The following is a 27,325-nucleotide window of genomic DNA, read 5'->3' on the forward strand; positions in this document are numbered from 1 at the left end:
TGAAGAGAGATCTTTTCCAAACTTTTATTTGTGCACATTCAATTGAAAAAGATAACTTTTACAGGTTCTTTGGTGCCCATATTCAGCATACAAAAATGTAAAAGACTATTCACAAATAAAACACATCAGCTCAAACTGGAAAAAAATAACAATGACAACAATACAACAATCTAAGGTAGTGCACACTGTGACAGCTCTGCTTATGGGGACATGAGAATTACTGCGAAAATAAATAGAATGTCCTTTAGTAAAAGCAGCAATGTCATGTCTTGTAAACTTCCTTTTTATATTACAGCAAGATTGGAATAAAATCCAAAGGGACTGGAGCTTACACTGTAGCCGCGAATGAATAAAAGAGTCTATTTCCTCAGTTACTGTTGGTCCAGTTTTCCTTTTGAGTCCAATGTGCAGCAGGTTTTAAAAGGTGCTCAGTTAGAGATTCTAACCAATTAAGGGATGAATTATAAAATTTCTTTCCTGCTTTCAAACACAAATGGGTAGATCTGTTCCACAGCAGTAGCCACGGCCTTTACATTGGGCCCTGCAACAAACACAACGGAGGAAGGTGTGAGAAGAGCTGGGAAAGGGTCATCAGGAAAAACTGACTTCCCAGAACGAAAAATATTCAAGTTAATTGTTTAAAAAAAAACCCCACTTACATAATCATATACATAGTCACCATAAGAACCAAAGGAATACACATTTTTTTCCAGATAATCAAAATCTGAATGCAGATGATGTTATTCATTTTGTTTTTGAGCACTAGTCTGAAGAGACACTGCCCAAGCAATACAGAGTAGAACAAAAACATGCGCATGAAAGGGAGGAGCAACACCTGGGACTAAAAACCACTCTCCTTTGATCACTGCTGTCTGGCTTTTGGTTGGGCTACACTGAGGCTCATGGGAGTATGGAGGACCCACAGATAGAACAGAGTGCTACCAAAATACTGGGAAATACTGCTTTAGACTAAATGATTTAAACATCCCCACAGACTGACTACCATCTGGTAGCCTACGTATTACTAATCTGGTCATTTCACCCCTAGAGCTTACCCAAATCAGAAAACAAAAAGAAAAGCACGATGCAGGAAGGTGACCCTACATATGAATTAATCCATTTAACTCTGGAACAACATTTTAAAAACGTAATCTTTCATTTAAATAGCTAAAAATAAACATTAAAAAGGGTGATGAAAAATATTTTCATAAAATTTATTTTGAATAAAAGCAGTTTCACTAATACACGCTTATTTCTTTTGAAATAGCCTGAAAACTGATGTATCTACCCACTGTGAACTTTGAAGGCCCTGATCAGGTCCTGTCTTTGTCAGTTCCATGCCTTACTCACCGTTCCCCAACATAGACAGTGCTTTGCCCAAACATGCTCACCAAATTGCTAAGATTTCTTAGGCTAGTCCAGATATAAGTAAATAATGCATTACTACTTAACCAGGTCAGTTGTCCTCAGTTTGCTATTGTGTTTTTAATTATCTATTAACTCAGTAAATATAGATTTTTACATATACATCATTTCATTCTATACTTAGTAGAGACTTATCAACAGACTTCTGGGGCCTATCAGATGTCCAGGCTCCAAAGTTTGGAAACAGCTGAAGGAAGGGAACAACAGACTTGTTCCTCACCACCCCATTTTTAAGATTCAGGTGGGATCCTGGCAATAGGCTTTGAAAGTCCTCAAGGAAGATGAAATAACCTATGGGATGAGTCAAAACTAAAGTCTATTTGTTGATTAGTCTAAAGGTATCAAAAATTGTTATTCTCCTCTAAGGATTAAAAGAATAAAAAGCAAAACTCAAGGACATTAAAGAAATTTTCCTCAATTCATTTTTGCCTAAGGTTGGCAAAACTATTCCCAGCAATGCCTCTGTACAATTTATAATGACAACATCTTTAAAAATTATACTGTATGCTAATGGCACCTTTGAACATGTATGCCCTGTCTTCTGAAACAACCCCTTCCAGATACTTCAAAAGATACTCAAAAGATGTAACAAAATACACATGGAAAAGCAAAGAGGTGCCAATCATATTTGAACACTGTGCTTATGTAAAACCTCATTTATACACAAGAAAAGATGGATATATATACTAGAATATTCTCACCAGCTCCAAATTAGAAGCTGCTCAAATGCCTCTGCACAGTACATTCACACACTGGCTACTACACAGCAGTGGGAACGGACGATCTACATACAGCTGCATGGGACAATATGAGTGAATCCCACTGAGGTAATGATGAGTGAAAGCCCACACAAAATGTACACCTGAGATTTACAAATGGTATAACGGCAAGTAACACTAACCTACAGTGCTAAAGTCAGGACTGATTCCTCTTAAAGGACAGAAGTGAGCAAGAAGGAAAAACGACAGGGTTTGTCTCGGCATGGGCATTTCTTATGCCATTCAACCCATAATGCATAAGTTTTATTTCAACATCATAGAATACCTGTTACTGTGATACTTCCTGTTGAAAAAATCTGTAATGTAGCTCTTAGAGACTTTATCCGGTAGCACACAGCAGGATGAAGTTCAGGTTCATAACTATACAAAAAAGGCCACAGTTAATATAAATATGTATAGCCTGACTAGTAATTTCAAATTTGGTAAGTTATCTGGAGTCTTCAAACACTTACCTGGCATGAGGTCTATTGTTCTTTGTGAATTCTGGCAAACGGATTTCAAATGGCATGTTACACACTGCCAAAACGTTAACAACCTTAAAGTCTGTAAATATTACCTTTAGGAGAGAAGTAAAGCTCAATGAATTTATTTTGAAACACAAAAATCTGCTTATCATGGCAATCCTTAATAATTAAATTTCAATCCTTAAAAGGGCAGACAAGATAAAACAGAAGCATTTTAAGTACAGGTTTAGTAGTGCAAGTTATAAAGTATTAAAGCTAAGTGAATTAAAGAAAAAAACTCAAAAACTTCATGAAAAAAATTAAAACCTAAGATATTTGCATAATTATAACAGTTTATCTAAGATCTTTTTTTTTTTTTTTTTGAGTTGGAATCTCACTCGGTCGCCCAGACTGGAGTGCAGTGGCCGCTCCCGGCCACTGCAGCCTCGACCTGCTAGGCTCTGGCGATCCTTCCGCCTCAGCTTTCCAAGTAGCCAGAATTACAGGCATGCGCTACCACGCCTGGCTGATTTTTTGATTTATTGTAGAGATGAGGTCTTGCTGCCCAGGAGGGTCTTGAACCCACGGGCTCAGGCAATCCACTCACCTCAGCCTCCCAAAGGCGCAAGATTATAGGCTGAGCCACTGAGCTTGGCTATCTAAGGTCTTTTGAATTTTATGTTTAGTTTAATTTTTGAATATTTTAAGTGGGATCTTTAAAACTGTTGAGAAAAGAGAGAGGATAGTGAGGAAAAAAAAAAATTAAAGCAGGATCTGCCTGCTAGAGTCAAAACAGAAAATACATCACTTTAAAAAGTCAAATATAATGTACATTGGGCTCCAAAGGCAGATTTTTAAAAATATAGTAAAATGACATTTCTATGAATTTAGTCAGATGTCGATTTTCTTTTAGGGGATAGAACGATAAAAGGGTGTTTTTAGCTAATTGGGATTTCTCTCAGCTCCACGGACAAAAATAATGTTCTCTTAACATTAGTGACTTCAGTCACTCCTACCAACACCCTAAGCTGTTTTATCTTGCCACCTTTTCAAACATGCCTAAAACCACAATTCTGGATGAGTAACTCAGTCCTGCACAAAGGAGTCACAGAAAGCCAGGAAACTGCCAGAGGGCCCCACCCCAGATCAGAGTGCCTCAAGACACTCGACTGCCCTTTCCTTGAGCACCAGCCCCTCTCCCCTGGGAGTTCAGTACCTCCTACCACCTTCTACTCCGGAGACTGAGTCACCAGAGGAGTTTCCACAGAGGCATCCAGATCGCAGCAGCCTCGCATCCTCTTCGGGGCCACACCTCCCCTTCACCCTTCAGTCACTCATCATTTGCAAGCGACCGAGCAATTCCATAGTCCGTCAGCATTTTATTAAAAGGCATGCCTCTAAAAAATTACATTTGATAAAGCTGACATGTCAGTGATGGTCACTCTACCACGCCAAGCAGTGGGCCCACGTGAAGAGGGCTCTGCACCTCTCAATGCATCCTCCTGACAGCATTCTTGGGATGACCAAAAACAATAATGATGGAGTGTGTGTGTGTGTATGTGTATGTGTGTGCGTGACAGAAACAGAGAGAGAGAGGGAGAGAGAGAGACACAGGCACGACTACTAATTTTTCATACTCAAGGGCAATACAAAAAACCCAGAAAAATAACAAGAGTATCTATGGTGATTTCTTTAGTTTATTAAAACTTTTGATTTTACAATAGCATATCCTTAAATATTTGGAATCTTTTGAAATGTTACCTGAAAACCTAGTTTCTGCAGACTGCGGGCTAAACGTCTGGCACCAAATTTAGCTTCTTCTTCACTATGGTTTTAAGGAAAGGAAAGAAAAAGATGATTATTTTCACAGAAAATATATTTTATACATATGATCTTGCTGTTAAGTCTAGGAAAATGTCCTTTTTATGAGGGAAAAAGTAAAAACTAAAAACTAAAAACCCAAGTAACATTTACCTTGTTGCTCCAGTGCAAATAATTTTTCCTGAGGACCAAATTGTAGCTGTAATTCTAGGTTTTCTAAGCTTCATTAATACTTTCTGGAAGGGGGAAAAAATCCGATTACTTAATAAGCATTAATTTTCACATGTCTGTGTTCTTTGCAGCCATGTTAATGTCAAATACTACCCCAAGCATATCCAAGAAACAGCTGTTCTCCAAAACACCCATTCTTAAGTACAATACTGAATACAGAGAACATATTAATTCAAAAGGATATTTAACTAAAAATACAAAGCCTATATAAATTTCTCACTATATACTTAAAATCAATGTACTCCAAATACATAAACTTTTGAACTCTCATTTCACTCTAGTCACACAACTGGAATCTGCATGGCTCTTCACACATGCTAAGCTTGTTCTTGCCTCAAAAGCTGGAATATTCTCCCCTCATCTGGAATATTCTCGCTTCACTCAGATCCCTTGCCAGATGCCACCTCCAACAAGAGGCCTTCCCTGACCATTCCACTGAAACACCCACCCCTTCACTGTTCTCTAATTCTTAACCCTGCTTTATTTTGCTTCGGGGTACCCTCACTACTTTATGTTGCATCTCACAGTTGAGATGCTTATTACATATTCGAGTTTAACATGACAATCTTGAGTATTTTGCTTCATGGTACCCTCACTACTATATGTTGCATCTTATAGCTGAGGTGCTTATTACATATTCATATTCAACATGACAATCTTGAGTGAAGGAGAAATGGTAGCGTTAGAGATGTAATTTGAGATTCCTTAAATATAAAAGGCATTTAAAGCTATGACTTGGAATGAAATTACCTACAGAGTATAATAGGTGTCACGGACTAAGCTCCAAGACAATAAGTACATTTTAAATTCTCACTGCAACTTTTCATTTATGGAAATATTATTACACAGTCATTATGTGTAAGAATGTTTACTGAATAATATACAAACGAACTGGGCGTTTCTCCTTAAAATTTTGTTATATTTTGAGTTCCTCCTTCTCTCTGTCATGTGTCATACTAGAAAGCGAATTAAATCTGGGGAGACCCAAAATTTACCAAAGATTAAGATGAAATATGAACTAAATAAAATACATCATAAAATTTCACACAGAAGCAACTGAGAAACACTTGACAGAGTTTATTCTCCATTTAATTGTCTCTCACCATGAGCTTGTCGATCAACTCAAGATTCTTAAATTAACCTTCCGAAAAGAAACTACTTCCTTTCCATATGTCATGCTAAAACATCAAAGCAGTGTTAGGCATATTCCTCTCTAAACTTTTCAGAAGACACATTTATTCCTTTTTCTAAAGGAAAGCTGGTATTACTGATAAACTTGAAAATCTTTAGTTGTGCGTCACTAACAATTCTGACTGAATTTAATTCACCTTTCCTTAGTTTCTACTACTAAGAATTAATGAAACTTTATGTAGGTATCTCAGCATCTAATTTTTAGAGCAAAACAGAGTCTTCATATACATTTTAAAATTTCATAATAAATGTATAAAATGCACATCCATTTAATGTATAAAAGCCAAATAAACACCTGTCGTCATTTGTAATGTTAATCTCAAAACACTAGGGCTTTATTATTACTTGTTAATACTAAGGCTTTGAAGTAGTACAGGTCTAACAAAAATTAAAATCCAAGATTCCAGGTTAAGACACAAACCATATTATTTCCTCAATTTGTTATGAAAGAAAACTACCTATTTTGACTAACTAAGGAGTATGACAACATACCACAAAATTACAGTCAATATTACATATATATGAAAGTAGAAAGGTCCCTTTCTTCAGCTAAAAGAAACTGAGAGAACAATTAACACGTCTCTGTAACCAATGAGTTCTCTGCTAAGACTCAGATATAGGTCCTCTATGTCCAAAAGCTGTTGTGTCCATGAGAACAGGGGCTGTTTCCACAGAGCTCGCCTCTGTATCCAGGACAACTAGTACATAATAAGGTGCTCAAAAACTATCTGTAGGATGAATACATTTTAGTATCACTCACAGCACTATAAAATTAGGTTTATGTATCAAAACTCAGATACTTACCCCAACATCACGTTTATAAATTACATTTGCTCCCTCCAAAGCAATCTTCCTTAAGTTCAAATGGCATCTTGTTCTAAAAACACAGACTACATTTGTAATTAGAATGTCCAATGCAACATCGCTGTCTGCATCCATTGGGGTAGTTTAAAAAACTTAGCTTTCCACCACGAAGATCACATCCTGAGAAATGAAACAAAGAAAAAAATAATTAAGCTTAAATGTTCTGTTAATTTATTTTTCACAAATAATCTTGAACTGTAATATGAAAAATGACTCTATTTTATTTTTCAAATAATACTAGAATCAAATCATATTCTTCCCTCTCTCCACTAAAAACATCATTTTTTAAAAGGTAATATACCATATAAAATGCCATCAGAATCTAGGCTTAACTTTCATTCCCTACATTAATAAATAACTCTTACTTGCCAGCAGCTGCCAGATTTATATCCCGCTACTTGCTTTACAACATTATGTTCCAGTTGTTCCATAGTGATGACGACTCCCCAAACACACCACATTCAAGGGTTGGACTTCGTGGTCTCAACATTTAACCATTAGGGCACATAACCCATCTCATCTAACTTGCTGGCACTACAAAAAGGATGACCTATTCTTCTCTATTTGGGGACAGTAGTTAACTTAAGCCTAAAGAAGCAGAAATATTAATTATAATACACTTATTAACACACTTTTCTCACTTACTAGCCATTCATTCATTATCACTTTCTGAACACCTTCTATACAATGACGATATTTTAGGGAAAAAAATAAATAAGGTAAAGTCTTTTGTCCTCAATGAGTTCATAAATCTGTGTACATAGGTGAGAACTCTAACAAATAGTTGGCCCAATACCATTTTTTAGCAAGATTAAAATCTTCCAATATATACTTTCCAAGACTTCTTTTTTTTTTTTTTTGAGTTGGAGTCTCACTCTGTTGCCCAGACTGGAGTGCAGTGGCCACTCCCGGCCACCACAGCCTCGACCTGCTGGGCTCCGGTGATCTTTCCGCCTCAGCCTTCCAAGTAGCTGGAACTACAGACGCGCGCTACCATGCCCGACTGATTTTTTGATTTATTGTAGAGATAAGGTCTCGTCAAGTTGCCCAGGCAGGTCTCAAACCCAGGGGCTCAGGCAATCCACTCACCTCAGCTTCCCTAAGGGTGGGATTATAGGCTGAGCCACTGAGCCCGGCTCCAAGACTTCTATAAGAGCATTTATATATGAAAAACAAGCAAGCTTCAGTTTTTACTAAGCACATTACCTATATCCAGCTAAAAAATTCCTTTTGGGCTTTCACATTTAAAAAAATAAACAATGGCAATATGCTTTAGTTAACCCCACAAAAAGGAAATCAGAAAATAGTTAAAACACACTAAGATTCTCTGCAGTCACAATGTGAACTAGAGTTCTTTAGAAAGATTCAAATTATTATGACTAAAACAATGAAGAGGCCAAATACAGAAAATTCACTTTTGCTTTTCTGTCTTCTAGTTTCTGATAGAACACAGTGAGAAGCCAGACCAAGGTTTCTAGCACCTCTACAGAATTATATGGGATTCAAGTATGTGTATCAATCGTACCCCAATTCTACCCTATGTTCTCACTCCCATATATTTCCCTTCAAACTGTACCTCTTTTTGTTTTTCTATTCCTTGTGTATGTTTGAGCTACCTCAAATCATTTATACTTACAAGAAGCTGGGCAGAAGTGACAGTGTGAACTGATGGACAGACATACAGGTAGTCAAATTAATAGGCAAAAGTCTTTTTCTTTCTTACAAGCATTTAACACTCTCTCTACGAAAATGCATATGTTGTATACTTTATTATATTTCATAATTTTTTTTACTGTTTTGTACAGATCCAAGAGGAATGTGTTTAAACAACTCCACAAAAGATACAGTATTTGAATATGACATTTAAACTTACAAGGCTGTTAAACCTACTAAACCACAGCATTATAGTATAAAATATTCAAGATATACAAAAGGGCAAAGAGAATACTACAATGAACATCTATGTACTCACCATTCAGCTTAAACAAACACAACTGATGCCTCCCACACACTTTAAAATCACATCCTCATCCTTTCCTCCAAAGAAAACCTCTACTTTGAATTGGTGTTTTATCATTCTCATATATTACTTTAAACTTATTACATATATACAGTATTATATCTCTAAATAAAAAATGATTAAAAAAAATATATGTATGTATACACACACACACACACACACACACACACACACACACTGGTGGATTTGCTTTGCTAATACTTTATTTAGGACTGCTATATCTATGCTAACAAGTAGAATTAGCCTATAATATTCCTTTCTTATATTGTCCTTACCTGCTTTGGGTATCAAGGTTTTACTAGACTCATTAGACCATTAGGGTAGTTTCTCTTTCTCTCTTTTTTAAATTTTCTGGATAACAGTTTAGAGGATTTTATCTGAAAATTGTTTGGAACTGTTTCTTGACTGGTGAACTTGAAAAGACTAATTCAACCTCTTTAAGAGTTTTAGGACAATTGATATTTTCTATTTTCTTCCTGAGTCGGTTTTGCTAAATTAAATTTTCCTAGCAAGTTTTCCATTTCTTTTAAATTCTAAAATTTACTTGGTATATAATTCTTCATGGTTTTCTTAATAATCTATAAAAATTCCTGCTATAAGCAAACTGAGCCCTTTCATTTACATATCAATTATCCCTGCTTTTATTCCCCTCATCAATCTTGCTGAAAGGCTTTTCCGCCTTGGTAAGTTTCTTCTAAGAAAAAAACATCAGCAGTTGATCCTCTATGAAATGTTTTCCTTACGTCCATTACGTCTTCCCTTTCATGGATTTATATATTATTTTTCTAATTTCTTATATTGAAAAGTATTTAAGTTGAATGCTAAATACTTTTGTATTTAACTTTTTCTCTTTTCTTGTATGAACATTTAAGGCAATTATAACCCAGTTCCTTAATTGTGACTCAAGTTGGATATATGTTTTTATTATATTATATATGTTTTTATATATGTTTTTATTATCCCATTATTATATTTCTTGAACTAATTATTTATTTAGAAGTTCTCTGCCACTAGAAACATGTTTTTTAAGTTCGCTAGCAATTGAGGAAATGCTAACTTAAAACAGTAAGATGCCACTGCCTTATATTGCCAAATATCAAACAGTGCTGGTGAAAGTGTGAGTAAAACAGCATTCTCTTATAATTTGGTACAAAAACTCTCTACAGGAGATAATCTGGCAGTGTGAATTCAGAATAATTAAAAATGCACATATATGTGGAACTGCAGTCAACGAGTAATAACGTATCTTGAGAAACAACTGAACTGAGTCAAGAAAAAGATCATATATTGCAACTTTTAGTAACAGAAACATACTTGTCCATCTAAAAGGGATTGGTTAAATATAAGTACAGCAATCTTATATAACAGACTACTAAATATATATTATAAATTATAAAATCACGCCAATCTAAATAGAGGTCCATAATGTTTGTTAGAGTAGAAAAAATAATGTTTGTTTATGGGTTCACTTTGGTTTCTATATCCACATATGCACTTGTATACTTATATTGCCAAAATTTTTTTGGGGGGTTTTTTTATTTTGAATCAGAGTCTCACTCCGTCACCCAGGCTGAAGTGCAGTGGCATGCTCACAGCCACCCCAGAGTTGACCTGCTGGGCCCCGGTGATCCTTCTGCCTCAGCCTTCCAAGTAGCTGGAACTACAGATGCGCGCTACCACGCCCGGCTAATTTTTGATTTACTGTAGAGACCAAGTCTTGCTAAGGTGCCCAGGCTGGTCTGGAACTCCTGGGCTCAGGCAATCCTCTTACCTCGGCTCCCCAAATTGCTTACAGGATTACAGGCTTGAGCCACCTCGCCCAGCCTAAAATGTTAACAATGATTCTATCCAAAGGACTGGCACATCAAAGTTACTTTTTAATTTTTTTTTCTATTCTTTCTTTTGAGTCTGAAATTTTTTTAAACAAAAAATACATGTTAGGCTTACTATAAGAAAAATAAAGTGATAGCCATTTTGATTTAAATACAAATACCAGTAATTTGCCCACTGACCAAGGCCTAATGTCAATAAATGGTTTACTCAGTTGCTTTGTCCTGTTTCTCAAGTAAGTGACTAGTATGAGTTTGATCTGTCAAATATTCCTTTCTAATAAAAAAAAAGTTGAAAACTGCATCAGCTGTCCTACCTTCAGGAAATGCCATATTTCTAGTCTCTATTAAAATGCATCATAGAAGTTGAAGCAACTACTTCCCTTCAAATGATGTTGTGCACAAGAACACATCATCTGTGTATTTTAGGTCCTTTAACTTTGTAGTGGTATTCAAAAATGTTACTGAAGCAACTGTAGCAAACATTTAAATCACCTGGAAAACACCGCCACCTCCTGGCGTTAAGACAAATTGCATCAAAGACTACTATATCTCAAATTTTCCATACCAGGAAAGATATTTAAACTGAAAGGACCCAATAAACACTGTCATAAAAGCAAAGGAATAATAACCTTAAAACCTAATTGAAACTCGAGAGATTAAAACTAAATAAACTTGAGAATACAGAAAAGTAGCCTCTAGCTACCTTAAGTATATTCAAGTTGCAGCCCAGGATAGAGAAGGGCGGGCTGCAAAAGTTTAACCACAAAATTACCATCCATGACCTCATGACCTGAGAAATGGCAGAAGCAGAAGACTGGAAATAGACCAATCTGCAAACACAACATGAACCCATGTGGTATCCTGGAGATAGCGCTTTTCTAGAAGTAAGACACGTCATCCAAACTAACCTCATGTTCTTTATAAAGCTCCTAAAATAGTAGATTAGTAGACATTTTGTGTCCTGATTCCAACACATTACTTGACAGTCTCTCAACACATGCCTGTGATCAGGATGGAGAAAAATTAACATTTTCCTTTTAGAAAGAGGATGTTCTTTGCCATCCATCTGATAGTATAGCACAAACCTTACAAAAGAGCGCTCTGACCGAGTGTTTATATTTAGCTATGTGACACTGGGATTGGCTACTCAACATCTCTCTAAATCTTCATTTTCTCTTCTGTAAATTGGTGATGATATCACCTGTACTGCCCAGATTGCTTTTAATGATTAAGCTTGATTACTAAGACAAGTACATAGCATCCAGAATGTGTTCATTAAATGATAGCTATCACTGTTTGATGGATCACAAATAGTTGAACTCATAATCAAAAGTAATTAATGAACTGATGCAAAACTTGAGAACAGTCACAGTAAAAGGATGGAAAAACACAAGCTCATAATGGTTAGGCAAGGGTCAGCACACTGTAGCCACTCGCCAGTGGCGGTTTTGTAACATTTCATTGGAACACAGCCATGCTCATGGCCGCAGCACAGCTGAGTAGTTGTGACAAAGACCCAAGGACCCACAAACCCTTTACTATGTGGCTCCTTAAGAAAAAGTTTGCTGATTCCTGGGCCAGCCCAATGAGGGCACTGTCAACCAAATAAAATTTAACACCAATTAATTTTAAACTCTTATTTTTAATTAAAATGTACGAAATGTTTGTATAACATGGTCCTTGATTAGATCCTGGTTTGAACAAACCAGGGAAAGAGATATCTGAGGGAAATCTGAATTTGAGTGGAACTGAATAGAACTGAGTGACAGATGAAATTAGTGAATTACTGTTATTTTTGTTAGGTGAGATGATAAAGTTATTATATAGACATAGTATATATCTCTATTATGTACTACAATATTTGGTGGGAATATCATGTCTGCAATTTACTTTAACTTTAAATCTTTCACTATCTGAACTCAGTAACAATAGATTAGAATAAAGTTTCGATGACTCTCTTGATGTCTGGAATCTTGCCACAGAAGTCAAACAAATTTGAACAAGCTATTCTGATATGGCACGGATTTGGACAGTAGTTTTAATAGTATTTTAGGAACACCCTAAAATGGTGTATTACTGCTTCATCTCTTAACAATTGTTAAATCTAGGTGACAGGGATTACATTAAACTAAAAGGCTACAAAATTAAATAACGAGAAAAAACAAAAGAAGAAAAAAATAAACTAAAAAGCTCCTGCACAGCAAAGGAAACTATCAACAGTAAACAGATAACCTACACAACAAGAGAAATATATGCAAACTATTTATCTGTCAGGGGGCTAACATCTAGAATATATTAGAAATTTATATATCTCAGGAAAAAAAACAGACTTAAAAATGAGCAAAAGACCTTTTCTCAAAATACATATAAAAAAATGTTCAACTTCACTAATCATTAGGAAAACGCAAATCAAAACCTTACTCTCATTAGAATGAGTGGCTATTATCTTAAAAAACAAAATACATGGTGGTGAGGATGTGGAGAAAAGGAAACACTGTTGATGGGATTGTACACTAGCATAGCTATTATGGAAAATAGTATAAATAGAGGTTTCTCAAAAAATTTAAAAACAACTGCCCCCATGTGATCCAGCAAGCCCACTACTAATTATCCAAAGGAAATAAAAGCAGTATGCTGAAGAAATGTCTGCACTCTCCCGTATACCGCAGCACTATTCACAATAGCCAAGACATGGAATCAACCTACACTCATTTGTACAATGCAAACAATACCATTTACCTCTTATGAGTGTTCTGTGGTATTAATGAACTCAGAAATTATAATATGCTCTATTAAAGTAATGTCATATTAGTCAATGCTAACGTGAACATTAATCTTAACTAACAAATAATTTTGGATAACAACAGAAAAAAGTGTATTTTACTGAATATAACTTTAAATGGGGATTCAAATTCAAAGATGAGAAATCTGGCATACTGATTCCTTATGCAAAAATAAAATTCATTTTGGATAGGTTTTTTAATATTTCAAATTAGTGGTCTTAACACATAATTTTTAAAGATGACAGCACAACATTTCTGATTATGTAAATATTCAAATAAAACAGACACCCATAACCCTACATAGGTTTTTTTCTATGCTCATAAAGGCACATTTTTAGGCTGCTAAATCCATTTATTTATTTATACAGATTAAACAAGACTGGGATCATATACATATACTGTCTTATCTAGTTATCAAAAGATTTTATAAAAATCCTTGACAAGCTGAGATATGAAATGCAGTAATACTGAATTAATTGGTTATCCTTGAATACTAATCAGAGTGAACTTTTCAAATATGGCCAGGTGCCACAAAGCAATGTTTTGGCCCATGACAGACCATACATATGACACAGTGGTCCCATAAAATTATAATAATGTATTTTTGGCTGGGCTCGACGGCTCAGTCTGTAATCCCGCACTCTGGAAGGCCAAGGTGAGTGGATTGCCTGAGCTCATGGGTTCGAGACCCACCCAGGCAACTTGGCGAAACCTTGTCTCTACAATAAATCAAAAATTAGCTGGGCGTGGTAGCGCACACCTGTAGTTCTGGCTACTTGGAAGGCTGAGGTGGAAGGATTTCTGGAGCCCAGCAGACAGAAGCTGTGGTGGCCGGGAGCGTGCCACTGTACTCTAGCCTGGGCGACAAAGTGAGACTCCAACTCAAAAAAAAAAAAATGTATTTTTACCATACCTTTTCTATGTTTAGCTACATAAGAACTTACCTATGTTACAACTGCCTACAATATACAGTACAGTAACATGCTGTTCAGGGCTATTGGCTAGGAGCAACAGGCTACACCATATAGCCAAAGTGTACAGTAGGCTGTCCCATCTGGGTGAGTGTAAGTACACTCTATGGTGTTTGCACCAACATGAAATAACAACGACGCATTTCTCAGAACACATCCTTGTCATTAAGCAACGATGCAAGACTATATTACTAATCATTTATATTTCTTCAGAGTTAACTGCCTCATATCATTTGTCCATTTTCCTTCTATGATTGCTGATTGATTTATAATAGCGCTTATATGAAAAGAGCCTTTACTGGTTTAATCAATTCCTTCTGCTGAAAATGACCTACCCTCACTTCTAAATGTGAATTACTCCTATTTGTACTAAAGCTCAGCATCACCTTCATTCAACGAATTCTATAACAATACAATGGGATTCTAAGCATTAGGCCCTGTACTAGAGGATATGGACCCCCAGTAAGCAGATCTGGTAGAGGAAACAGCGGATGTTCTCAGCTCTGAGCATGAACTGTTCAGACCTGTTAGGAGGATCAGCATGGCTAGAGTGGGAAGAGCAAAAGGGAAAATGGCATAAAACTAGGCAGGCGATGCAGGGAGAGGTCACATCATGTCTTCTATGTATGTTAAGGATATTAATGTTTATACCAAGAGCAATGGTAAGCTAAAGCTGAAGGAGGATATAACATGTATTTGCATTCTAAAAATACATCATCATCACTTATGCAATGGGAGAATGGACTGGAAGAGAAGAATGGGTCAGGAAAACCAGGCAGGGTTTAGGGCAGGTGAGATGATGTAACATGAACCTGAATGGAGTCACTGGTTGAAAACAGAAGACAGAATAGGGACAATTTTGGCAAACAGAGTGAACAGAGCTTTTTGACTGACATGGGGATGGGAAAAAAGGAGATGGAAAATGATTCCATGTTTGTGACCTACGATACTACTTACTGAGACAGGAAACACTCAAGGAAGGGCACGTTTGCAGGGGAGATGAGAAACGAGGAGTTAACAATTCTGTTTTGGACATTTTGAACTGAAGAAACTTATGAGACATCCAAGAGAAATACAGAGCAGATAATCAGATAAGAGTCCATCCTCAAGAGCGGTCTAGGTCTAGGTTGGGAATAAAATTTGGAAATTCTAGTATAAAAGGTAATTAAAAATCATCATGACAAAAATAAAAAAGCAAAAAATTAAACTACGCTAGAGCATCCCTAATCTGCATCCCATTACCCTGCCACTAACCATATCTCTATAACACTACAGTGAAACTGTGGTGATTTACTTCCCCTTTCTATGACTTCTTGGTAGATAATAAGCTTCTCAGAAGCATGACCAAATCTTATTTATTTCTGTATCCTAGCTTTGGCATCGTTCGCACGGCAATATACACACTCATAAAATGTCTATAGAGCTTAACTGTTAGCTTCAACTTATTGAAAAGCAATGTTTACACACACACACTTTAATGTTTAAGAGTTCAGCAGAATGCTTAGGTTAACTCTTAGGTTAATGCTTAGGTAGACTCTACCACTTATCAGCCATATGATGGTGGATAAGTTAGCACATTTGTGCCTCAATATCCTCATCTGTAAAATAAGGCAGATAACAGAACCCATCACAGTGTTATGAAAATTAAGTGAAATTTTATAATAAAGCGCTTAGCACAGTACTTGGACATGGTAAGCATTCAAATTTAGCTATTCTCTTTGTTACTATTATTGTCTCATTCTTCATCTTCCATGGAAAAAGAAATGTTCAAAAATGGAAACAATTTCTAGTTATTCACTGCAGTCCTCAAGCTTTGGAACACAAAAGCAGATCATGTTCCCCTTTAAAAGCAAAGGGGAAAAATAAAGAGTATAATTTTGATGCATTTGGAAGTGAAATTAGTATTGAAAAAACATTAAATTTAACAGTACATTGAAAAAAAAAAACTCCAACAGTAATAAGACCATTTCAAACCAAAACACAGTTGACTGTGGGAAATTTTCCTGGATGGGGGTAGAGGAGAGGACAGGGAAGGTGGTGAGGATACCAGGAAAAGACAAAGAAAAAAGCCTGACCAAGTCTACCACATATTAAAAAATAGATATTTTACTAAATTTTACTTAAACCGATACCTGCAAAAGCAGGAAAATGAGAAGCCTAACAGGTTTGAATATTAAATTGCAACAAAAGTTTATGATGTTTATTTCATTTAAATTGGAAGGTACCAGCTTTCTTGAGCAGGTCTTATGTGTGTCTCGATTTCTCACATGATGGACTATCATTTTAAAAACTGGGACATTGTACCTCTTTACAGAGATGCTTAATATCTGTCCTGAGTTACACAAAATAAGTGAGTACAATTTGTGAGACTAATTTAGCCACTACACTAATGTTAATAAAACAGCATAACTTTTTAAAGATTATGATTTCCATTTGCAAATTATAAATGCTAATTCACCAGGTAGCTAAAAGATTAAATAATTCCCCTTAAAAAGCTTCTGTGTAGTGTCGAGGTTGGCATGCATCAAGATCAAACATTTTTATTTCAAGGGCATGAATGCAGAGCTCAAACCTGAACCAGATAGCTCATCAAGAGTTTAACCAAAAGAAAGTACTATAACTATAAACATAATTATTGAAATTTCCTATTTTGATAATTCCTTTCAACTTCTTTTACAGGGTTGCCCCTCATATAAAATGCTCTAGCACAGACATCCTGTTTGTCTTGAGGTTGGTAGGCAGAAATAAAAAATAAAAATTTTAAAAAAAGACAACTTGTTTGTCTATGTCATGCATGAATGCCATTTTAAGAAAAGGAAGGTATGACACTATCTACTTGGAAAAATAGTACAGAGTTCAAACTTTTCTGGGTTTAAAAACAGCAAAAATAGTTTAAAAATAGCATACTTAAAAACAATCACAGAATAAATATACTTTCCACATGTAAGCACTATTAAGAGAATTTCTTATTTTACTCAGAACTTGCAGGATCTGAATAATTGATTGAGGACTGTGCCACTCAAAAAAGATACATATGGAGAACTTGGTTCCATATTTCTTCTGAGAGATCAGAAGAAAGATATACACTTTTAAAATGTGAAATTAAGGGCTGTGGGGAAGACAAGAACACTAGCACAACAGCAGGGTGAGCGATTTGATGGTAACATACAAGTAAAATAAATAGTTGTTACATGGAATATATGAGTGATAAGGAAGTTTTCTGGTTGGAAAATTGGTTCTTGACAATTAAGAACAAGATAAAACAAAATAAAAACAATGAAGCAGCTCATCCCCCAGAGACACTGATTTAATTGACTTTGGTAGGCCATAATTTTGAAAATATTTCAAGATGCTTCTATTGGGTAGCCAGTTAAGAATCGATAAAAGGTTATCAAATAATTGAACTACCCTTTCAGTAAGTCCTTAAAAATGAGATATATTCCTATAACAGTAATGTTTACCACAGAGAACATCAAGACTTCTACACTCTGCTTACTATGCCTTGTTTCCTGAACTCTGTTTCACGCTCTACACTGGCACAATCTGCCTTCTGCCTCCACACAGTACGTTCTAAATGAACGGACTCCAATGGCACAGGTGAAGCTCCCTCCTCCCGGACCTCTCCAGACATCAAAGCACTGGGAATCTCTGATTCTCTAATTTTTCCCTTGCCACACCTTATCCTTGGCTTCTCAGGCACCTTTCCTGCCATTTCAAATACCTCTCTGTCTAGACCCTCCTTAAATCATAAATTCTTAGCTGAAGTTCAAATTCTTGCCAGTCCCCGAAAAGCTTACCGGTAGGTTCCAGAGGTTAGGAATGCCCTGAAATTATACACACAATCTGATGTGTAACTGAGAGGGCCATAGTTTTCTTCATATTCTCAAATGGGGTTAAGATCCCTGAAAACCACTGCCTTAAATCCTTTTCCTCTTTAATCTTTATGGGCTTCAATTGCTATCTATGACCTAAGGCTATCTCCTATTTCAATTCTGACCTATCAGAGATCTGAATCCATATGTCCAACTATCTATTAGGTTTATCTATTAAATTAAACCTACACATTCAAAATAAAATTCATTAAGTCCCTCAGGAAATCTTGCTATCTTGCTATCTCCTCATAATTTTAGTGAACAAAGTCACCATTCAATACTTGCTCATTTGAATCAGACATTTCAGAATCACCCTTTATAGCTCATTATTCTCCTATGCCCAGTTAATTTCTCATTTAGCTTCTTATCTGCATCCAAAGCAACAGTGTTTTATCGTAGGCCCTCTTGCTTATCACTACTGCTACAGACTTCTAACAGAACTCTCTGCTTGCAGCCTCTATATATCTAGTCCACTTACCAAATAGCTACCCAGATAATCTACCTACTTGTGCTACATCCCTACTTAAACGCCTTCTGGCTTTCTTAAAAGGACAAAATAGAATCTCATCTGCTTGGCTTGGAATGCAGTGTACCTTCCACTTTCAATCTTACAACACACCTTAACATTTAATTTTATATTATGTCTCTTGCGACGGCAGACTGTTTCATGATGTTATGGCCGCCTAAGGTGTCTTTCTCCACTCTTTCAACCAACAAACCCTCACGACTGTACATTTAACATGCAACTGACATGTGAATCAAGGCCTGTGGACAGACACTGGGATTACAGCTCAGAACTAAGTGATCAGGTAAGGAATCCTCTTGGCAGTTCTATTCCATGGAAGAAGCAAAACAAACGGGCTAGCAATTAAAATAACCAGAGAAGGTGATCTTTGCTATAAAGGAAATAAGTAAGATGACAAAAAGAGAAACTTTAGGAGGAATAATCAAGGGAAGGCTTTTCACCTTTCTTAGAGATGAGAAATGATTCTTAAAACAAGATCTGGAAGGACAAGAAGGAGCCGGTCACACGAAACACTGGGAGAAGAGCACCCAGCAGAGGGCATGGTAAAGAAAGGTGCTATCTGTATAACTGTCTTCTAGACAGCAGGCACCAGGCTCCTTGAAGAGAACTGCTTAATTTAAATGTACATCTTTAGAACTTGGCTCAGTAGCTGGCACTTGAGCCTAAACTCAATAAATGATTGATGAATTATACAAACATTTTAAGAACAACTGAAAGAATTATGGAGCTGGGGGATACATGGAAAGAGTAGACATTTTTACTATAGCAATAAGAATCTTAGCAGTTGCAAACCACTCAAATTCTCCAACAGTATTCCATTATTCTTCTGATATCACTTGCTGATATATCCCACTTTGTACTCCTGCATCTAACAAGTTATTATTGGTTTTAGGTCAGATTCCAAAACCCCAAGGACAACTGTGTTCCAGGAGCTTTTACAAATACAGAAATGCAATACACTTCTGAAGTAAGAAAATAATTATTTTAATTAAAATACACAAACAGACCGTCAGCACTTTTTACATCTCCCCTCCTCTAAAAGTTATTTTCTTCTTTACTTCAATCCCAGGGGTCCTAACTCATCCATCTCCTAAGGCTATTCCATGACAGTTGGTCACCATAGACCCTGCCACTCTCAGGATATCAATAATTTGATTTAACAGGATTTGATGATAAAGCTGCTATACCTCTATTTACAAAATGAAAGCAAAAATAAATACAAGACAAAAATTCGGAATATGGTTATAGACATATGAAACTCTTCTAATTTTATCAGGTCAAAAACAAAAGCCTAAACAAAGCAAATCAAGAGACATACATTCTAAAAGAACACACAAATTAAGTAATTATCCAAGTAGTTTTGTACTATGCACTGAAATGAAAGTTTCATTGCTGGTCAGGCAAAAGTTTTCTCTGCTACACCAACTTAAAAATTTACATTAGCAAGGTGCAGACAAGATAATAGAAATTATCACTCAAGCAGTTTTTTAATCTGTTGAGCCATATAGCATCTTTTACCTCAAACCTTCTCCCTCCCCGCCCACCCCTGAAAGAATAGAGAACAGAGTAGCTTTGAGATTGGCACACTAAGTGCCTCCTGCAACTACCCTGATCTGTGAACAGCAAAGATTCTGGAATTTGGTAAACCAATGAGCTAATATTAAGGCATATGTCTTACAACTTCACTACATTGTGTATGCATACACGTAACTGGAGATGCCAAGAAACTCACTGTAGCCATGAAAGCAGAAAAAAAGCCTTTGTATTTCAACAAAAGTATATGACAAGTTAAAAGGGATGGGGTGGTTCTTGTTCCACAAAAGCTTCAGGTTTACCACAAGGCTTAGCTGAGGTTCAAACAACAATAGGCTCTATAAACGTTGACCAGAGTCATAAATCAAATACCCATCTTCATATTTGCATTTTCAAATTACACATTGGCTTTGTTATCTTCATATCTGAAAGACAGGAACATCTGTCCCCGAAAAAGACTGTGGTGCAAAGAACACTAGAAATTCTAAACATTAACAATGTGTTAGACAGACCTGTCTCAAAATAGGAAACTCTTATTGTGGACCATAGTCTTAACACCTTGGAGACCTGTTTTCCTAAGTTTTCAAACACAGTCCTCAGAGTATCTAAAATTAAAGGAAATAAATATCTATAGCTATTTATAGTTGGTGAAATAGCCATGGCCTTTCTTCTATCTCAATATTTTCTAGATTCAGAATCCATGATGCTATGAGAATAATGTTAACAATATTATATCAATATTAAATTGATTCTGGCGAACCTAATTGGTTCGACTAAATCAACAGTATCAATCAGACTTCACTTTCTTTTGAGTTGGGGTCTCACTCTATCACCAGGCTGGAGTGTAGTGGCACAATCATGGCTTACTGTGGTCTTGACCTCTTGGGCTCAAGCGATCCTTCTACCTCAGCCTCCCAAGTAGCTGGGACTACAGGCACATGCCACCATGCTCAGTTAATTTTTTAATTTTTATTTTTAGTAGAGACAAGGTTTTGCTATGCTATCCAGGCTGGTCTCAAACTCCTAGGCTCAAGCAATCCTCCAGCCTCAATCTCCCAAAGTGTTGGGATTACAGGCGTGAGCTAATACACCTGATTTTACTTTATTTAAACAGTAAGACAAAACTCACACTTCTAAATATAAGCATACTGCCAACCTCCTTAGTGTGTGGAGGTTTAAAAAAACAAACTAAAACAAAGTCAGCGCAACAAGGAAGAAGGAATTATAAAACTTTACCTCTATACATTTAAAACAAAATATACTTTTAATACTCTAGTTTAAAACTGCTATAATATATGTTTTATTAAAATATATTTCAACTAAGAACTAAGACCTAGACATCAGCCAAAATAGGAAGGAATAGTTTGCAATTCATCTTGCTTAAGCAGAAACATTTATTTTTTTAGTTAGCAGTTTCAAATGTCCATACAACTAAACTAAAACATTTGGACTTAACTTTAAAAAGCTAGCTATTTCGATAGCAGTCTAAACAAAGCTGTAATTATCAAATTATTTCCCTGATTAGGTAGCCTCAGTATTTGCTTTTAGCCTTACCATAAACAAATAATTTTGCAATCTGACACAGTCATTCTTGAACCATTCGAATTATTGGAGCAGAGAAGCAATTTCAACTACTTCTAAAATTACAAGAAAACTACTATTTAAAACATTTACAGTGACAGAAAACTCAAGCTAAACGACTTGACACTGACACTAACAAGTTTCGAGCTTACCGTCAATTAAGGCTAGACAAGTAAAAGATAGTGTCTTCTAACGAAAGACTAATTCTGTTAAATGAAACTATTGGGGTCTATTCCTTTTATTCAGAAGTACCATACAGCTAAACAAACAGTAAGTCCACTGGGAAATAGCATTTCAATAGCGGCAACATGGTGCCAGACCAGGCTTTGTTGGCCTTCCTTTTCCAAGAAACAGAGATGTCTCTCTTTACTTAGTCCATCTGTCATAAGTGATAACCAGATGTCTGTGTGACAATTCAAAATTTTTAGAAAGCACTTCCCCTCCCAAAAACTAACAGCAGAGATGAGTTCAATAGTCATTGATCACAAAGACAGAATTTCAATGTTTTTGTAGAAAGCCTCCAAACAAAAGAAACAAAGCATTCAAATGGTCTAATGGCTCACCTTTAATATATGGCCTAGTACTACGGCTACTAACAACTACTCACTTTTTTTAGCTCTTAAAAGTTCTAAGTGCTTTACACTTAATTCTCACAGCAACCCTACGGTGCAGATGAGCAGACTGGTACTCGAGGTAGTGGCAGTGAGAAAACTTGGTCAAAGTCACACCACTAATAAGAAACACAGCCATGATGCTGAAGGCAGACAGCCAGTATCCAGAGCCCATACTCAAGTTATAGCTACCCTTATAGTTACCCTAATCCCAAGAAAATATAATTGGTTCTAATCAAAACTGTTCTGTCTCACAACAAAAATACTCGTAATTTATCAGGAGGAAGAAGGTTAACATCTGATTCTTTGGAACCATTTACTCAATGGAAACAGATTTTTTTTTAACTTCTTTTAAGATGCTAAATCTTCACCTAGTGAGTTAAAAAACAAAAACATACCATGGGCCAATGTCTATAAAGAGATGTCTATCTTGCTAAGCACAATTCAACACTAAAACCATCCACATGCCCGGAGAAACCTGTCCTGAACTCACTATCTGATTGTCTGTGTTCTTTCTCAAGGATGAATATTGAATGGTGAAAGTAACCAATAGCCAAACTTATGTGCTGCATTTTTCAGTGAACTTTTAAGCAATTTCATTATTGACTTCCAGGTGAAAGCAAATGCAAACTGCCCTAGAATGTGTTCTTTAACGTGTAACAGGACACCAAGCAAAGCATTAAAAAAACAACCATTTAGACCCAATTCTCAACTCTATCATTCTTTAGTTACTCTTCGGATGAGTAGAATGTCTGATATGACCTGATTCCTTCCTTTTGGAATCTTACTTTCTCACAATTATACAAACACGCATGCTCCATCTCTCTCTTAAAAACTGGTGAATAACGCAAAAATCAAACGTGTCTATGTGGCCTGGAAAAACCTCAGATACTTATATTTTTTGAAATTTCCCAAAGCAGTAGTCATGTGATAAGGGCAAGCACTATTATCTTCTCGAGTGAAGGTAGCTAGTCATTACGTTTATTGTTTGACTTGTTAAAACCTACCCCTCGTCATGTTTGAGAAAGTGGTGCCTATAGCTGTGTCACTAAAACCAGGATAAAAATTGGAAATTTTAGAAATCTAGAACTGGATTTCAAAAAGGTTCCCCTCATCAAGTAGGAAAGTCACTGAAATGAAAAAAAAAAATAAAAGTTTATCTCCTTCTATTAACAAGTTAACTTCAAATTACACAGGATATGAACATTCAATATAATAGTAACTCACACTTCTGACCCTCAAGAAACCTCCAATTCAGCAGGTATGATGAAATCCATACACCCATAAATACAGCACAAGCAGTATGTAATGAAGAATTTAAAATTCAAATTTGTCTGTCATGTTTTGCTACCCACGTGTGTTATTTCTTTGCTACCTCCAAGTGCACAAAAGCACCTAAAAGGAAACACCTCTTTCATTCAGTTTTGCATACTGGACACGGCACCAGGCATATAGAAAGTGCAACAAAATGAATATAAATTTCGGGACATCTTTATTAGTTAAAACATCACAATACAGCTGAATTTTCAGATCACCACAGGTTTTGTTTGACTCAAACATCGTGGACACATTCTACTATAATTTCTTCTATAATCAATTTAAACTTTTATTATTTCAAAGCAATAATTTCATCACATGGTCTATGATGTAACAGAATAGATGCAATGACCCAGGTCATTACAGCCTCCTTTATTCAACTAGATTATAGTATTTGCTGATTTTTAAATGTGCCACATCCAAAGTAAGAAATAACAACACTCTCAGAAAATATTCAGCTATATGTTTCATATGTATTTGTTCTACTTCATAGCAAAATCTGCACATTCTATAAATGTATACATTCAGAAAGATTTTGATGTGACAATTTTCTATATGAAGAAAAATGTGTGGAAATCAGTTCCCTCACATTTGGCAGAATGTAACTTCAGTCAAGACTAATTTTAAGAATAATTTTTTTAGAATAAGAATTATGAAAATATAAGGTTCAAATTAAAGCACACAGCAGGCTCTCCAATACTTTTACTTTTAAAAAGGTTGACTGTCTACAATTACCACTTGGACCTTTAAACTCTTTCATTCTGAGTTTTTGAATCACAGTCTTTCTCTGTCACCCAGGCTGGAACCACAACCCTGACCTCCTGGGCTCAAGCAATCCTTCTGCCTCAGCCTCTCGAGTAGCTGGGACTACAGGTATGCACCGCTATGCCCCAGCTAATTTTTTTTTTTAAATAGAGATGAGGTCTTGCTATGATGCTGAGACTGGACTCAAACACCTCCTGTGCCCAAGCAATCCTCCCACCTCGGCCTCCCAAAGTGCAGGGCTTATAGGCATGAGCCACCACACCCAACCTGGTTCAAAAATTTTCACATTCCTCGTTTCAATATAATCTTTTGATTCTCAGCATGTCTTCTTACCTGTTGTGTCAACCAACAGTTATTCAGAATGAATACAGAACATCTGACATGACCACTTCGATTCTCCAAATAAAAGGGAGAGATACAGAAGAAAAATGCAACAGACAAAGTAGCATTAATGAAAACCTTATGTAGACCAAAGACCTAAGCCCTAAGAAACAGAAATGACACAAAAAGTGTTGTAAAGCATTTCTGATGGGGAAACGATTAGGTCAAAGGAGGAACTAAGACAATATCCACAGCGGGAACATAGGGGCAGAGAAAAAGAAAAGCAGAAAACAGATTGTTAATACAAATGGAAGCGAGGGGTTGACCCCACTCAGATGCAGAAAGGACAGAAGCAACAGCAGATAGGTCTAGAGTCTGACGACAGCCCTGAGCGGGAGGGAGAGCATTGGCTCTCAACCACAGTATGAAAATCCTAGGACTCAACACCTATAGCCTCAGGTGGTTAGTGGTCAGCCCAGCATACCCTTCACAGAAGAGCAGTTATGTGAAAAGAGGTTAAGGTTGCCTTTTCCTTCTTAGAGTCTTAGAATGCAATTTAAATTTTCCAACCTTCACACTTCCATTCTCATTAAAGGAAACCATCTACTTCTCTGCACATAGATGAGATTCCTTTTAATAACAGACACTGGACCTCAATTCCAGATTAAACGAAAATGCCTCAATTAAAAACTGAATTCTGACTAGCCCTCATTCAGAAATCAGCCAGCCAATCAAGGGCACATAGTGGCAGGTCGTTACGATTTCTGATACCAATTTTGAGGGCAGAGAATGAAAAGACTGGGGTGGGTATAAGTATGACACCTTTTTGCTAAAAAAAGCTACGCTTAGTAGAAGAGGTAGGGGACAAACAGAAGCTTCAGTTGACATCATAGCTTCTACAATTTATCAATTTTATTTTCATCTCTAGTCTTCAAGTTTATACAAAGAGCTTTGTTTCTACTGGCTACAAAAATGGTATTACTGTAGTCTGTATATGTGGCCTTTCTAGTGTACCCTCTAGGAAAACCTCCTTTACTGATCTAAAATAATTTTGGATATATAAAACCTTTAAGCAGTTTGTGATGTAAGGTTGAAGAGATAAATAAAACTGGTAAGTATTTAACCGGGCATATCATACTGTGAAAAATTCTTCAAACCAGACAATGCTTAAAGTCACTTCTCAATTAAGAATAAAATGCCATTTCCTGAAACTTTGAAAGAGACTGCAAAATTATGCCAGGAGGGCTGAACCCTCTCCTTACATTTCTTTCCAGTTTCTCCAGGGAATCTGTCATTGCTGCTTCACACACACACACGCACACGCATCACACCAAGCTTGTTCCCTTTTCTTGAGTCGCAGTTTTAAGGCACTGTTCTTAGCCCTCAACACAGAGGCTCATGCTAGTTACTGACAGTGTCGCTTTGAAACAGCAGGTGACAGATGCAGTCAGAGAGCTCGCAGATGTGGCCGGGCTGCAGTCGAGTCTTATTGCCATGGGCACACTGGCAGAGCTTGCGGAGGCTCGGCAGTGGAAGGGATTTAAAAAACAAAAAACCCCGCAGGCCCTACTAGATTTACTTTTAAGGTTCTTACTGGCTATTTTTAAGCACTTATCCCGACTCTCACCCCTGCTTAGCCCTCCCCACCTTGCCCTTTCTCTCCGTCGGTTCCAGATCCTTCTTCATCAAACCTAATTTGGGTCAAAGATAATCATAATAGAACACAGCGAGGCTGTGAGGCATGGCCAGAGCCAGGACCCGACCAAGCCGCTATTTGGGAGCCAGCAGAGAGGCCGCTGGAAGTTTTCTGAGGAGCCACGCACCCCGGCATCTCTGCGAGGTCCCTCTTCCCGGGGTGATGGCTCCGAGACCGGTGGGGACTCGCTCCCCTGCCTCCCCTTCTCGTATCTGACACGAACGATCACCCCCGTTCCTCGCCCAGCACCCGGCTCGACAGCGCTGCGGGGCAGGGCCGCCCCACCCCCACCCCGTTATCCCTAGAGCGGTCCCCAATGCCGCCGGGTCCCCCAGCGCACGGAGCCTTCCCTCGGCCGCCGGCCAGGGCCCCGCCTCCGCCCCGGTCCTTCCCGCCGCCCGCCCCGCACCCCCACCCCGCCCCGGCGCCCGCACCCGGCACTCGGGCTGCCCCCCGCCCAGGCCGCCTGCGGGGTTACCGTGGGACGTCGCGGCGGCGGCAGAGGACGCGGCGGCAGCGCTGCTGCCGGTTGTGGCGGATGCGAAGGAGAAGCCGGACGACAAGGAAGAAGATGAGGCGGGCGCGCGCCCCCGACTCCATGGAACTCCCGCCCCGGCCCGTTGCTAAGAGCCCCCGCGGCCCCGCTCCGGCTCTCGCGCTTTGTTGTTCCGGGTGCGAGGCGGCCGCCGCGTCCCCGCGACAATAAATAGACGAGCCGCGGAGGAGCGTCGAGACAGCGCGCG

General features: G+C 37.4%; 1 protein-coding gene across 2 annotated transcripts; it reads right to left on the reverse strand.

The window, feature by feature from the left end:
* TBPL1 (TATA-box binding protein like 1) lies at positions 1-27,325 on the reverse strand. Of its 2 annotated transcripts, none has more exons than XM_008074450.1 (7): positions 27,061-27,325; positions 6,695-6,874; positions 4,622-4,704; positions 4,409-4,472; positions 2,657-2,760; positions 2,470-2,564; positions 1-541 (listed from the first exon to the last, which is right to left on the reverse strand). In XM_008074450.1, the coding sequence occupies exons 2-7, from the start codon at positions 6,827-6,829 to the stop codon at positions 462-464; spliced, it is 561 nt and encodes a 186-aa protein (XP_008072641.1). In that variant the 5' UTR covers positions 6,830-6,874; positions 27,061-27,325; the 3' UTR covers positions 1-461. The 2 variants fall into 2 exon arrangements, with proteins under 2 accessions (XP_008072641.1, XP_008072642.1); XM_008074451.1 differs by lacking the exon at positions 27,061-27,325 and adding an exon at positions 26,710-26,750.

Source organism: Carlito syrichta, unplaced genomic scaffold, assembly GCF_000164805.1.
Source record: "Carlito syrichta isolate Samal-C Ts95f unplaced genomic scaffold, Tarsius_syrichta-2.0.1 Scaffold316461, whole genome shotgun sequence".
Classification (NCBI taxonomy): domain Eukaryota; kingdom Metazoa; phylum Chordata; class Mammalia; order Primates; family Tarsiidae; genus Carlito; species Carlito syrichta.

What these genes read in the sequence shown, in the direction of transcription:
- TBPL1 (XM_008074450.1), bottom strand. Translation starts at nt 6,829, where the DNA reads ATGGATGCAGACAGCGATGTTGCATTGGACATTCTAATTACAAATGTA. An exon ending in TGCAGAAACTAGGTTTTCAG is followed by an intron (nt 2,761 to 4,408) that starts GTAACATTTCAA and finishes TCTCTCCTAAAG; the next exon opens with GTAATATTTACAGACTTTAA. An exon ending in AGGAAGTATCACAGTAACAG is followed by an intron (nt 542 to 2,469) that starts GTATTCTATGAT and finishes TGTTTGTTGCAG; the next exon opens with GGCCCAATGTAAAGGCCGTG.